Consider the following 14,472-nt stretch of genomic DNA (forward strand, 5'->3'; position numbering starts at 1 on the left):
TCAAGCACATAATAACCATTATATTGGCTGAGTCCTGTTCCTTTCCCTGCCATCTTTAAAACACATTTGTCCTCCAGGACACATAAAATGTAATCAACTGGTCTTAATAATTAAGCTTCATCATCACTGTGCCTCCTTTACTCACAATATATAGGCTTTTATATGGATGATGCATAAGATGGTTAGTATACGATGTAAACCCCCAACAGCATCCATCTCAGTAAGCGGCTGCTAGAGTAAATGTCACGCCCACTACAGGCAACATATATCATGTGACACTCCCACTACAAGACAGGCCTACTGATGAAACGTCAATACAGCTAAGCCTGCCTGCATTTCTAATTTTTTGCCACAGTTCCTTTTTGTAAATACATCTTATGGGGTTAATAAGCTGTAGTGTTCTGTTATACAATTGTCACAAAAAAGTGGAGCATGCAAACATCTACTAGGCTTTCACAGACTACAGTCTTATTTAATCAAATGGGGAAAAAAGATAATTAGAATATTCTGTCATCAATCAGATTCAGAGACCATTTAAGTATTAAAAACCTAGTGTTGTGTAAATCCCACAATTTCTATGTCCAGTGTGGACATGTGTGTTTTTTAAACTTTTTTAGATATGTTGCATTTTCTCCACTCCACTGTCAAAACTCTTTCTAATTCTATTAAAAGCTGAAAACATGGTTTAAAACAACAGGTTCTTCTGTAAAATATTTTTGTATTTTTGTTGTTGCAGCTGTTTTTCTAAGACAATATTTGCCTTTACATCATATTTTTTATATCACAGATTTAACAAAAATATTTAAAAGTTTACTTATAGAGTAAATATTCCTGTTACATTACATAAATACTGCCTTGCAGTTTTCAGACAGCATGAACACTTTGCATTACATAAAATGTAAAAAAAAAATAAAATAAAAAACTTGCCTACAACACTGTTTTGGATGCAGGCAAAAATGTTATCCAGACAAGAAATTGCAACAAAATACTAATGTATTGAATTATGTTCCTCAATAAGCTCTACTAACTGTTTTTTAAATATTCACACATTTTCTATAGTTTCAGATTATCCAACTCTCCAGTGAAATTCTCCAGTGACCAATATATGTTAGCTCTATGTAAACCCACATCTGTTCAAATTAAATTTATACTTACCATTTGGAGTCGTCAGTGTAATGTTTATCAGTTTAGACCGTTTAAATGTGAAAACAGAAACTTGTTTGTAAAACTTAATTATTTCATTTTTTTTCAATTTGGTGTAAATTAGATTTTTCTAGTTTATTATTTCTGCCCATCATGAAAGTCGAGTAAACAGTGATGGGCTCAGGGGCAAGAAATACCAAAGCTCCCTACTTCACAATTTGTGGTGTGCACATTCTAGAGGGGTGTGCCTAAAACTGAAAACATAAATGGATGTAATAGGTGCAATTTTAAGAGTTAAGTGTTTTTTTTTTACTCTGTCTTGTACCATTTATCCCCTTCATTTATTTTTTTACCTTTATTTATATATTTATTTATTTATATTAAAATAAATAATAAATTTTATATTTATTTATATTTATATTATATTATTTATTTATATATTACATTAATATATAATATTTATATAATACAAAAAATATTATGTAGCCATGTTGAGCTTTCCTTTTATTTATGTAAAGTTTTAAAGGAAAGGACTGGTTCAGATTTCTGTCTATCAAAAGCCTGACTAGTGGGCGGGGCTAAATGCTGCGTTGACAGAGCTAGTGAGAGAGAGATACAGAGAGAAAGAGAGAGAGAGCGAAACAAAAGAAAGAAAGAAAGAAAAAAGAAAGAAAGAAAGAAGCACACTAATTTAACCTTGCAGCACAGCAGCTAGTTTTGTGCTCAAAACATATCTATCAAAATATGGCTAAGGGACTGGTAAACCTCCTGTGTGACATTTTAAAGCACCTTTAATGAGGTAAATTGTGTTTCTGTGCCACATTTGTATATAGAACAACAAAACCTAAATTTTAGTACGTTGACAAAGCATATAGTTATATATTTGCGTAATTAAACTTTAGGCTCTGTTTGTTGGAAGCTAACTAGCTAACTAGCTGAAACAGCGCCTATTTGGTTGCTTAGCAACCATGCTAGCTAGCTAACTTAGTAGTGCTGTATTATGGTGTTTAGCTGCTTGTGTGATGAACTGTGGTTAAGAGTTAGCTTAGCAAAGTTTAATTGTAAAATGCACAGGGCTGAAGCTTCTGACAGAGATCTCTGACTGACAATTTTGTAGGCAGAGGTGTCAAGTAGGTGTCAAGGATAAGTTAAATAGTTTGTTACCTTACATAAATAGACATTTTGGATATCTATACTTTACTGGAGCAATTATTTTTCATGACATTTTACTTATGCTCCTTAAGTTTACACACAATTATCCGAACTTTATACTCCTTACATTTTCACACAATTATCTAAACGTCATGCCCACACTCCAGAAAGAACACAGCAAACGTATGTAGCCTAGTATGAAGTTGATTCGTGGAGAGACTCAAGAGAACTCGAGCCCAATATAGGTTTAACTAACTACTAAAATCCATTTTAAGTTTCAATGGGCATATATGCAGCTGAAACAGGGAGCCTGGTGCATTTAAATGTTTCAAAATTAACATTTTAATAGAACATTATAGTCATTATGGCATTTAGAAATAATATATATTTTTTTATCTTCCTTACATTACTGTTATTTTATACTGCACTGATCCATGACAAAAGAAATGTCCTAAACTACGGACAACATTTCTCCCAAAATTCCAAATAGAACTATTGTTATTTAGAGCATTTATTTGCAAGATATGAGAAATTGGCTGAAATAACAAAAAGATGCAAAGCTTTCAGAGCTCAAATAATGCAAAGAAAACAAGTTCATATAGCTTTAAGAGTTAAGAGTTAATAGAGTTAATAATCCTGGTTTTTAATCACAGTTCTCCTGCATCTTGGCATGTTCTCCTCCACCAGTCTTACACACTGCTTTTGGATAACTTTCTGCCAACAATGGTGCAACAATTCAAGCAGTTCATCTTGGTTTGGTGGCTTGTGATCATCCATCTTCCTCTTGATTATATTCCAGAATTTTTCAATTTGGTAGAATAAAAAAACATCCAAAAATGAATAGTGCATCCAAATTGTTTTCAACATTAACATTTTAATAGAACATTGTTGTCATTATGGCTTTTAGTAAAATGTGTTTTGGGGAGGGGGGTAGGGCATTAAAGGCTCCTGGGGTGCAGCCTAAGCTTTTGTCCATAATGGCATTTTTTCCTCCTTACATTACTTTCACTGTTATACATACTTTTATTAGTAGTTTTAAAATCAGTACTTTTGCACTTGTACTTGAGTAAGAGTGTGTCCCTCATATTAAAAATGCCTCTGACTCTCCTGCAACCAAGAGTTGGATAGTTAGAGGGGCTGTTAAAGCCCACTCTGTACACTTGACACTTTTCCCACGTGTTTCCAGAAGGGGGAGCTATGCGCCGCTGTGTTCAGGCCGGCTCCGTCCGTCCGGCTTATCAGCAACTCAGATTGCATGCAAATCACGAGCGTCACTTGGAAAGCGAAGGAGGAGGTGTGTGTGTGTGTGTGTGTGTGTGTGTTGGAGGGGGGGGGGGGGGGGGGGGGGGGGCCTAGAGTAGTTCAGAGCTGAAACGCATTCCTTGAGAAAGAATCCTGCCCCCTTTCCCCCCTCCTTCTGTCTTTCTCTCTCTCTCTCTCTCTCTCTCTCTCTCTCTCTCTCTCTCTCTCTCTCTCTCTCTCTCTCTTTCTGTTCACTCTCTTCTTCCTGCACCCGCTCGGTCTGTCCGCGAGCGAACTGCCCCCCGGAGCAGATGCGCGCGACCTAGGCTCCCACACACGCACGCACACACACGCGCATCCACGCACAAAGCAGTCAGGCAGCAGCAGCGGCAGCGGCAGTGGTAGTGTTAACACTAGGGGAAAGTAAGTGTGCGGAAAGTAGTGCAGGACTCGCGCAGCTGTAGCACCACCTCTCTGCCCACTTTCTACTGTGTTCCAGGGAGCATGGGCGCGCGGAGCTTGCTCGGGTGGTCGTGCGTGGTCCTGGCGCTCGTGTGCCAGCGCTGCTGCGCCAGCTGCCCCGAGAGGAAGCTGGAGGAGCGCGAGGAAGAGGCGAACATAGTTCTGACCGGGACCGTAGAGGAAATCATGAACATGGACCCGGTGCACAACACGTACTCCTGCAAGGTAAGAGGGTTCACAGCTCAGGGCTGATGGGTGAAAGTTAACTTTAAACACGATCTGTTTGTTTGGAGAGATGGATGTTGAGTTTTGGAGGTACTGGAAGTATTTAGTGGGAGTATTGGGAGACTGGAGCTGGTCAAATCCTGCATCAGGCTGGTTGGTGCACTGTAGGACTGTCTGTAAAGTGGGACCAAAACCACCTGTTCTAACCCAAAAGAGCACATGGTGATGTACAGCTCTGAAAAAAAGAGACCTCTTAAAAATGATAAGTTTCTTTGATTTTACCAAATTGAAAACCTCTGGAATTTAATCAAAAGGAAGATGAATGATCACATGCCATTAAACCAAACTGAACTGCTTGAACTTTTGCACCAGGAGTGGCATAAAGTTATCCAAAAGCAGTGTGTAAGACTGGTGGAGGAGAAAATGCCTAGATGCATGAAAACTGGGTTATTCCACCAAATATTGATTTCTGAACTCTTAAAATCTGCAAACAAATGCTTTAAATGACCATATTTTAGTTGGAATTTGGAATAAATATTGTCCGTAGTTTATAGAATAAAACATTAAACTCAAACATATACCTATAAATAGCAAAATCAGAAAAACTGATTCAGAAACTGATGTGGTCTCTTAATTTTTTCCAGAGCTTTAGGTGTCAGACCTTTTAAAATATGTAGGGTTATAAGTTCCCTACGATATTTTCTGTCCATCATTTTATCTGATGAAGTCCCTAAGTAACACAGGTAACACTAAACATCCTGAATGCCTCACTGGACAGTGTGTGAATGAATGTGTGCTCTGTGTGAATGTGTGTTCATTTATCTGACCTTATTTACACAATGTAGGAACTCTGGGTTAGTGCTAGAGATAAAAGTAGCTCATTTTGAAGGTGTATTTTAGCTTTAACAGGTCTGTTCCAGCCATGTAACTATTCAAAAAATCAAACTATTTAATTTTAAAGTTTTTTTATTCCATGTAACTAGTTCTGACACCAAAGTTTTGGGGGTATTTTGGAGGGAGTAGTGGGAGTCTGAAGCTGGTAGTGAAATCCTGCATCAGACTGGTTGGTGCACAATAGGACTGTAAAGTGGGAACAGGACCACCTACCTGTATAAGACTCTCCACTCCTAAAAAATACGATATGAGTGTAAACTTTTCAGTTGTTAAAGAACCTTTACATAAAGTAGGCTAATAATCGTTTTTCACACCTTTAGAATGTTCATAACCTTAAAAAAGCCTTCAGGTTTCAACCTATAGATTATAATAAGATTACAAAGAACAATAAGTTGTTTTTTTCAAGCTAGCTTAAATATATATGTATTTGGAGAGATGCATGAAGAGGCTCTTGTTTGAGGTCGGAGGTGGGACAATTCTGCATCAGGCTGGTTGGTGCAAAACAGGGCGTTTTTTGAAACAGGACCAGGACCACCTTTATTAGACTCTTTAAGCACTGCCATATAGTATTAGAACAACCTTAGTTTTGAAATACACTGCATCAGCCTGGCTGCAGCTACTGTAACCAATGTCATAATTCATGCTTAATATTCATAAGAACATAGAGTAGCCTTGCAGCCCTTTTTTTAAAGCAGTAGCCATGATAAAGAATGAAATAATGCATTACTGGGATGATCAATTAATTTAAATGCCAAGCTTGCTCATAGCCATAATTATTGTTTAGGAAATAAGTCTGTACTGTATTTTCACACATGTCCCAATAATTTAAAGTGTTTTTGTCACATCTGTCATTGTTAGAATAATGTGACGACTACTGACAATTGTGCATAGTGTTCATGCTTGGGCCAGTTAACCATGGTGTACTTTCAGTGTCCTTCTGTGGACTAGCATCCACCTCCAAGGACCTGAAAAAAAAATATGTTGCTCGTCATGAAATATAAAGTGCAGCTTTATATCCAATTCAATATCTTGATATATTGTGATTGGGGCTATGTTTTTTCAATCATATGGATAATATCTAAATAATAGAAAAGATTACTTTACAAAAACAGAGCACAACACTGCGTCCTTGCAGTCAGGATTTAAACACAACACAAAGTATTGATTTAAAATTCATACAGTGTTGTGATACTTTGATATATCAATATTTTCTTACACCTTTAATATTCATTCATAAGAGTGATACTTTTTCTTGCAGCCTTTGTTTTAAAACAAAAGTCATGATAAGGAGATGTGAAAGTAATGTCAAGGACATTTCTCATCACAGGGACAAGTGTCATAATACAATATATCCATTCATTAGAATGTCTAGCTGCCTTTTAACCTTGGTTGTGGTTTAGAAAAGAATCATATCCTATTGTCCCAACTTGTCACAATAATTTTGTAGTCTCCTTATCACTATCTTTGTATTAAAACAAACAAAGGCTTCAATGTATTCGTACTCTCTTATGAATGTTAAACATGAATTTTGACATTGGTTCCAATAGCTGCTGCTCTATACCTCTGATGAAGAGTAACACATTGTTTCTTCTGGTCTTTGTAGTTTGTTGTTATAATGCTACAGTAGGCTAGTGCACAGTATGGCAGTAGGAAAAAGAGCATCAGAGTCACTTGCTCACAGCATGAACATCAAATGCTTCACTTCCACATACTGTGCCAAATGCTACAGAGATGCTGCACATTTTACAATATATAAACCCTAAACCTATACATGTTTTGTCTCAGTAAAAAATATCTAAGTACTGGAACATACTGACAGTGACACAGGATCACTGCGAGTCAGGATATCTGATTACTTCATTACAAATGTTGGCTTCATTGCCTTTAGAAACACACACCTGTAATATGACTCAGCTCATATGAAACCAGTGAACTCAGCCCTGGTACTATCAGAGAGCGCATGCACTTTGTTTCCGTGTAATTATAATATCGTAATACCAAGACTAGGATATGAGTTTTTAAAGGGTTAATTATTGCCTTAGAAAGAAAATCACCCAGTAGCTTCAAGTGCACTTGTTTCATGTCAGATTTGCAACAACAGAAGAGAAAGAAGAACTCATACTTAAATCTCTTGGTTAATGTGTGCTGGTAGCTGCAAGCACTCAGGAGGCTCCCTCGAGACAGACCCTCAAAGTAGCTGATGGAGATTTGCCTGAAGACTGGCGTAAAAATATTTGAAACAGAAGTAAAGAAAAAGACAATAAGCTTCCTTTTCCCCATGCATCTCTCTCTTAGCAGGAATAGAAAGGATTTGGAATTTAATTACTGTGATGGAGTGAATAATCATTGCCCTGCAATGCAGAAAGCTCTGTTTTGACTTGAGCGTTTCTAATTTGCCTGGTCCTTCATGTCCTATCTCTTCTCCACGTCTGCAGGTGAGAGTATGGCGCTACCTGAAAGGCAAAACCATGGTCAATGGAGAGGTACTGCTGGACGGTGGGAACAAGGTGATGATTGGTGGTTTCGGAGACCCAGGCATCTGCGACAACCAGGTGGCCACCGGAGACACACGCATCTTCTTCGTCAACTTGGCTCCAGAGTACATGTGGCCTGCTCACAAGAACGAGCTAATGCTCAACTCCAGTCTGATGAGGATTACCCTGCGCAACCTGGAAGAGGTGGAGCTCTGTGTAGAAGGTGAGTTATGTCCATTACTGGCAGCACAAACCTCCCAATGAGCAAGTGTTCATACTATTCTTTGTAAAGGCTGAGGTGAAGAATATGAGATTGGCAGTGTTAAATGTTATGGTAGAATCCCACAGTGTTCAGTAAATGGACAATGAAAAGAAAATATGCCATAATTTAATGCTGGAATGTGGAGAACAAGTTCATTATGTGGTAGAACATTCTAATTATGTGGTAGAACATTCTAAAACATAAACATTCAGTTCATTCATGGTCAGGAATGAAGACCTAAGATCAACTTTTTCTTACAACAAGGGCTGGATATTCAAAATCTCTTCAAAACGATTAGACCTTGGGGCACTTCTGGTCAGTTGCCAACTACCCCACTTAGTAAGTTGAACCAGCAGAGGAGCTACTGTGGCACAGGTTTCAAAACTTTTTTTAACAGTGGTTGCAAAAAAAGTAACCACTAGGGCTGCACGATATGCGATGTGTGCATGCACAATAGTCACATCACAGGACGTGCAATGTCACTTAAGGCAAATAATTCAAACACGTCATGTTGAAATGTTTTTATTCTTGACACAAGAAGTAGATACACAGCGCTGTCTCTGTGTCTGTGTAAGTGGCAGGCTGCTGCTGCCTGAGAAGCACATGGGGGAGGGGGAGCGTGTTGGGGGAGGGTGGGGCAGGACTAAACACAAGGTAACCGCATGCCCTCCATCCTCATGGTTGGGCACATGCTTGTAAACGCACGTGTCGAAAGCTGTGCATCTCTGTCCTGCACAGTTTTGCGCAGATATTTCCAGTTACAGCTGAATTCACGCTTTTAATCCCAGAAAAACTTTCTTATTTACCTTTTAAAAAGCCATTTAAATGCCTGATTTGAAGGGCCGATTACTGTTGTTTTGTGGGTTTTGAGTGCTCAGCGCATTTTTTTCCAATATCGTGCAGCCCTAGTAACCACACACAGTACCTATAATAAATATGTAGCCTAAGGGTCTGGATTAAACCTTCAATGGATTAATGGAATAAGCTTACCTGGTCTCTAACATTACTTGGATCACTGCCTTAAAAGGCAGACTGAGCATTTTGTGGCACAGAAAATAACATTGGTTACCTTATGATCTACTGTGATTTGAGGTTTGTTGAGCAACACACTCAACACACAAGTTGAGTGGAATGATAAATTACAGAAATGATAGGTGTGGCTTCTGAAACGATGCCCAAATATATGGAACATTCTCTCGCCTCATTACGCTCCTGATTGCAGCACAAATTTAGGTTATTTTGCCAGCCATCGACCACTGGAATTAAAGTCTTCCACAGGAGGGTGTGTTTGCTATTGACAGAGAAAATGCAGAGTTTTTGGCTATCCAGAGCAGGCGAACAATCTCCAGCCTCCTCCTGGGCCTGAGTCTTTTATGAAGTCAAAGGGCAGCTATTAAAAATCTTAACACTTTACGCCAAGCTTTGAGACTTTCGCTCTGAACACTCTCACTCTCTCTCTCTTTCCCTCTCTTTCTCTTTCTCTTGCTCTTCATTCCTTGTTCTCGTCAGGGAGCTAATGTGCTGTAAGAGACGGGCCTCTAATTTTATCTGAACAGGCCGTCGGTAGCAGATCGGATTGAGAGCAGAAGGAAATGGACTTGAGGAGTGAATGAATAAATTAAAAGCGTCCAATGGCCAGACCTAAAATAGTTTTTCAAGTGGGTTCCGTAGTTAACGTGAATGAATAAATGGCCTATGCAGCACAGCTGGGGCCTAAGTTAAATATTCTCGAACCAGAACGCGCGCACGAGGTGGCCTGTTCACAGCCCAGTGGACCCTTTACTGGTACAGCACATTGCAGCAGGGGGAGAACTAGTGACCGCTCTGCTGTAACATCTGCCATGACCATGACTGTGTCCTTTGTGGCAGGTGTCAGCACTTGCAGCTTAGCCTCTGTTAATGCTTGACAGCACTGAGGCAAAAAGCAACTTTTTCTTCCTTGTATCTTTTCTTTTTGTTCAATAAGGGAGGAAAAACTAGCTAGCGAGCTATGGCTATACCTAAACAGCACAGACAAAAGCTAAAAAACACATTTAAGCTATTTGAGTATATGAACATGTAATTCTTCCTTCATAATACTTTATATTAGTTCAGCCAGATTGAAAGCTACTAGATAGCTAGTGAGCTAATGCTAACCTAAACAGGACAGAGAGAAGCTAGATATCTAGCATATTCGAACATATTCTAGCTAATTCGAACATTAACAGGACAGTCAAAAATTAGCATGCTAGCAAATTTAGCTCTCTGATTAAACCAAAAGATTTGCCTAAACCTCAAGCTGTTTCTTCCACATAATCTTACATGTCCGATTACAAGAAAGAAATATATGCTTTTTCATCAGCTTTACCATGTATTTTTTGTAGTCTTCCTTTGTGTTCAGTGAGTGAGTGAAAGCTAGCTTGGGGGCTAAAGATAAATTAAACAGTATAGCCAAAAAAAAGCTAACAAACTAGCCAGCTAATTTGATTCAAACTCACACTGTTCATTTGTCTGTCCAATTGTTTAGTGATCCAGCAGTGAAGTAAATTAGAGCATTACTGCTCTACAGCTGGATAATGTTTTTAATGAATGAACACAATGGGGTTTATAACTGCTGTTACTGCCCAATTTTAAATGCACACATTGTAGCTATTCTTGGAGAAAAAGAAAGGCAAACTTGCCAAAGTCTGACTGTCGACACGCTAGGAAAGACAGAGTTAAAGAATGAAACCTGGATGCACATTTAGAACTGAAATACCAGTAACTGAGCATTCCAAGCATGAAGCACCTACTAAGAGGCCTGGCTTACTCTGAAGCACTCTCTAAAGCATGGCTTAATTACCCCAGGGCTGCTTGGCAGGTAGCTCCAATAGCTCTCACTTGTTTGCAATATTTCCCCAAAATTGGCACAATCATGAAAATTCCTCTCTTTGTCTCTCCGCTGTCCGAGAAATGGTCTTCTGTGAGCCCTTCTCTCTTCACTCTCTTCGGTTTTGGAGGGAGTGTTTCTTTTTAAGGAGACTTTGCTGTAGAGAGATTTTGCTCTGTGAGCTGTATAAATTCTAACACCTCTCCAAAACACAGATTTAAGGCTTATCTCACAGAAAGTAGGCCTAAATGATGATTAGCTAGCAGGGGAAATGAGGTTTAAAGCATTCGTTTCTTTTGGTGTAATGTTTAGACGCTCATATATTCATTGGGAATTGTAACCAGCTGTGTTTTTCCAGAGTCCGTAGATTTCTTTCAGCACCTATAATCAATTTAGCTGCTGAAGGGTTTGTTCCAAACCACACATGGCGTAGTTAGACTAATACGTCTTAAAACTGGCAGCCTTCTGGAAGTGCTGAGGCTTGACAGTTGCATTACGTGGAGCTGACCCCGGTGTTGTTACTTAGTTTGTGTGGGATGAATGGAATAAAGAATGCAGTCATCCATCATTTATTAATAAAGAGCGAGCTCTTAAGCAAGGTGAAGTGTGTTTTTCCCTACCCTTTGTCGCTAGGTTGTATCCAGGCCTTGTACGTGCAGCATGACTGAGAGCGACGGAGTGTGTGCGAGAGATAGGGTGCGAGAACAAGACTATACCTGCAGGCCTGTCTAGTGTATCCTCTCCTCACTCCTCACTTCTGACAGCTAAGATAGCGCCGGGGTAATGAAGGGATTCCTGGCTGGGCTTGGGAACAGCGTTACCACAGTCGAACAACAAAGGGCTTTGTTAAAGTCGAAAAGCCCTCTACTGAGTTTGGGAAAGGGGAAGAGAGATAAAGGCCAAAGACAGAGCGAGGTCGTGGAGGAATGCTCGGGTACAGGTGTTGACTGGAATGCTGGGGATGTTTTGTTTGCCGCTTCTTGTCGTGGGAGTGTGACCAAAGTCCAGAGGAGTGTCCTCCAGCAAGGCATCAAATTCCCACTCTCACTGCTGCTGCCTCTGCATCGCCCTGGGCTACTCTAGGCTCTTAGAGGAGCACTTGGACTAATGCTTTTATTAGCCCAAAGTGCACGGCCCTAAAAGCCTACTTACATGACCTTTAAAAACATTCCCGCTACTCCCTGATTAACCTGGAGAGCGTCTGAGATTTGTTGGGGTATTTTTGCATTATTTGAGTGTTTTCTGAAAGAGTCTGGACTAGGAGTGTACCAGATTACTGAATTGAATATTGAAGGAAAAAGAGAATATAATCTGGAATTGTCCATTAGCCTAAACTATTTAGAGATGGAAAAAACATCAGTATTGTGATGTATATCGTATTTCTTTTGTTTGCAATATATTATCAACACAAGAAGGTTATTACCCTATTCAAATGAATAGGGTAAACCTGCAGTAAATAATGGTGGCTTTGAAACCGACACCCCTACTACTATTAACAGTTCAGTTTAGGAATTGGACTGAAATTGAAATATTGGTATCTTCAAATACTCAAGATTGCAAAATCGCTATTTTTATCAGACCTAAAAAGTAGTATTGTTTCACCCATACTCTAAAATGAGGCTTCGGTGAAAAATACTTGCACTGATATGATTTTCCTTGTATTAGGGCATCAAAATAACAAAACACTACAAAATAAAAAGGATGAAAGACTAGAAGAACCCTTTCTATAAATGTTATGGAGTAGTGAGCACTGAATTCGTCCCATGAAGGCAAAGGCCACAAGGTCAAAAAACTTGGATCATGAAAGAGTTCAGAAAACAATGATTTTACACTTTTTCTGAAAGAAAATACAAACCAGAGAACTAAAAGACAAAGAAGAAGGAAAGCTTCCTCTTGTGGACAAATTTTGGAAACTCGGAAACTAGATGTTATCGCGGTGTATGTATGACTGGCTTTGTTACCAATTAACAATACTAATACAGTCATCTGACTCCATGTTTTATTACTGAGACTCAACAATAATGGTTTCCTCTGGGTTTCCTTTGTTTTTTTTTCTTTGCAGTGCTTTTCCTCAACTCCAGATATACTGTGCTGGAAATCAGAGAGGGGCCGGTTCTAGGTTGGATTGTTAGTGTGAAGGGAAATTGCTCAGCACCAAAGTTGTGCAATTCAAATACTTATTTGATATGCCAGCAACATTTTTTTTATAAGGGGAATAGTGGAAATGTGTACCTGTTACCTGTTATAATTAATCTTTGATGCAGTTAGACATGATGAGGTAATATTTCTTTACCTCAGAAAAGTTCCTTGATTTGAGAAACTTGGATTTGAAACTCCAAAGGAACTTGGAAAGAAACTCTTTGAAGGTTCCATAAAGCACCATAAAAGGGCTCCTCCACAGTATCAAATTGAAGAACCCCTAAATAACATGTACTTATAGCGTTGTGGTACTTGGTCAAGCTCAACCCGCAAGGTGTGTTTCAGGTTGGACATTTAGCGTGAAGGCTGATCGCTCAACACAGAGCTCTGGGGGTCTAGTGGTATCAGCAGGTGGTCTGAAGTGGTCTCTAATGATGAGTGTGCAGTGGAATGCTTCAGGGTTGGTAGGCAGTATGTGCAGGAAACCTATTTCCATTAGATTCCAGTGCTCCCAACCTGTCGAAGCACCCCTCTCTGTTGCTGCTGTTTGTGTAAGGAGGAGGTTAGGAATGTCTCTCGATTCCTTGCTGCACAAAGGTCTACCCCTCGGCCAGTCGGTCATTAGCCTCAAGCAGGTAATGATTAATAGATAAGAAACAATCGAGCTGAAGGACTTTCTCTTTGCCTTGTTAATGGTCTCATTTAGCCGGGCTCTAGCCGGCGGCTTTATTAAAAGTGCTGCTCCATGTTATTCCAGCTTGATCTCTCCTTTAGCCCAGGGATTTCCAAAAGTATTTCATGAGATTTGGGAGACTAGCCTTCGGTGGCTGTAACTGTTAGACCTCTCGATTGTTGGCAGTGGAGCAGAACTATTACAGCACACTAAATTTAACAGGAAATGGCTTGGACGTGTCAACTAATGGTTATGAAGGCCAGGACACTGCAGTGAGGTGTTGCCCAATGGCTTTCTATACAAGGAAACAGATTGTAGAGGCTGATGTCCAATTTTCCCTTTCCATATACAAGTACTTTTAAGGAACGCTCTTAAAAATGAAGGTGCTAACAAGTGTTCATTGGACGAGTGCCATAGAATGACCTTATTTGGCCTCCCAAAGAGCCTAGTGCAAAAAAACTGAACTCAAACTAAAATAATATTGAAACTATTCAACTAAAATATTTGTAAAAAGAACCAGTGGTGTTTTTGTTTTTTCATGATGACATCTAGGGCTGGATGATATGGCCAGAATTTATATCACAATATAATTCTGATATTATATGATTATGAACAGTATATAAACCTCTATTTGTGGTGTTTGTTGTTATGTACATTGCCAGACTGGTCTGCCCTACCTGCTCAGCTTGAATAATTTTAACAGACGGTAGTTCCCTGTAATAAAAGTTAATCCATATGTAGTAGACCAGTTTTTGATCCTTTGATGTTCCTTTATTAGCCAAAAAAATTTAGATTTCGCACATGCCAGATGTTATTTTCAGGAGAAATTATAATATATTTACTTATGTAGACTCATGTCTACATGTTGAATGTTTAGTTAATAATGTCCAAGTAAGGTAAAAAGCCAGAATGTCCTCAGTTACTTTTTAATATATATTTTTTTGTTGATATGATCTGG

The 14,472-nt window shown here is 39.1% G+C and overlaps 1 protein-coding gene across 8 annotated transcripts in view; it reads left to right on the top strand.

Annotated features, from left to right (window-relative positions):
- Nucleotides 1–3,789: 3,789 nt before the first annotated feature.
- Nucleotides 3,790–14,472, top strand: part of agrn (agrin) — a 356,879-nt gene continuing 346,196 nt past the window's right edge. For 7 of the 8 annotated variants that reach the window (XM_049463009.1, XM_049463013.1, XM_049463012.1 and 4 more), the window contains exons 1-2: nt 3,790–4,224; nt 7,554–7,815. In XM_049463009.1, coding sequence (XP_049318966.1) covers nt 4,042–4,224; nt 7,554–7,815 — 445 coding nt within the window. In that variant the 5' untranslated portion in view covers nt 3,790–4,041. The remainder of the gene's footprint in view (nt 4,225–7,553; nt 7,816–14,472) is intronic. The other variant, XM_049463018.1, reaches the window with a different exon arrangement.

This window comes from Astyanax mexicanus, chromosome 13 (assembly GCF_023375975.1).
Source record: "Astyanax mexicanus isolate ESR-SI-001 chromosome 13, AstMex3_surface, whole genome shotgun sequence".
Classification (NCBI taxonomy): domain Eukaryota; kingdom Metazoa; phylum Chordata; class Actinopteri; order Characiformes; family Acestrorhamphidae; genus Astyanax; species Astyanax mexicanus.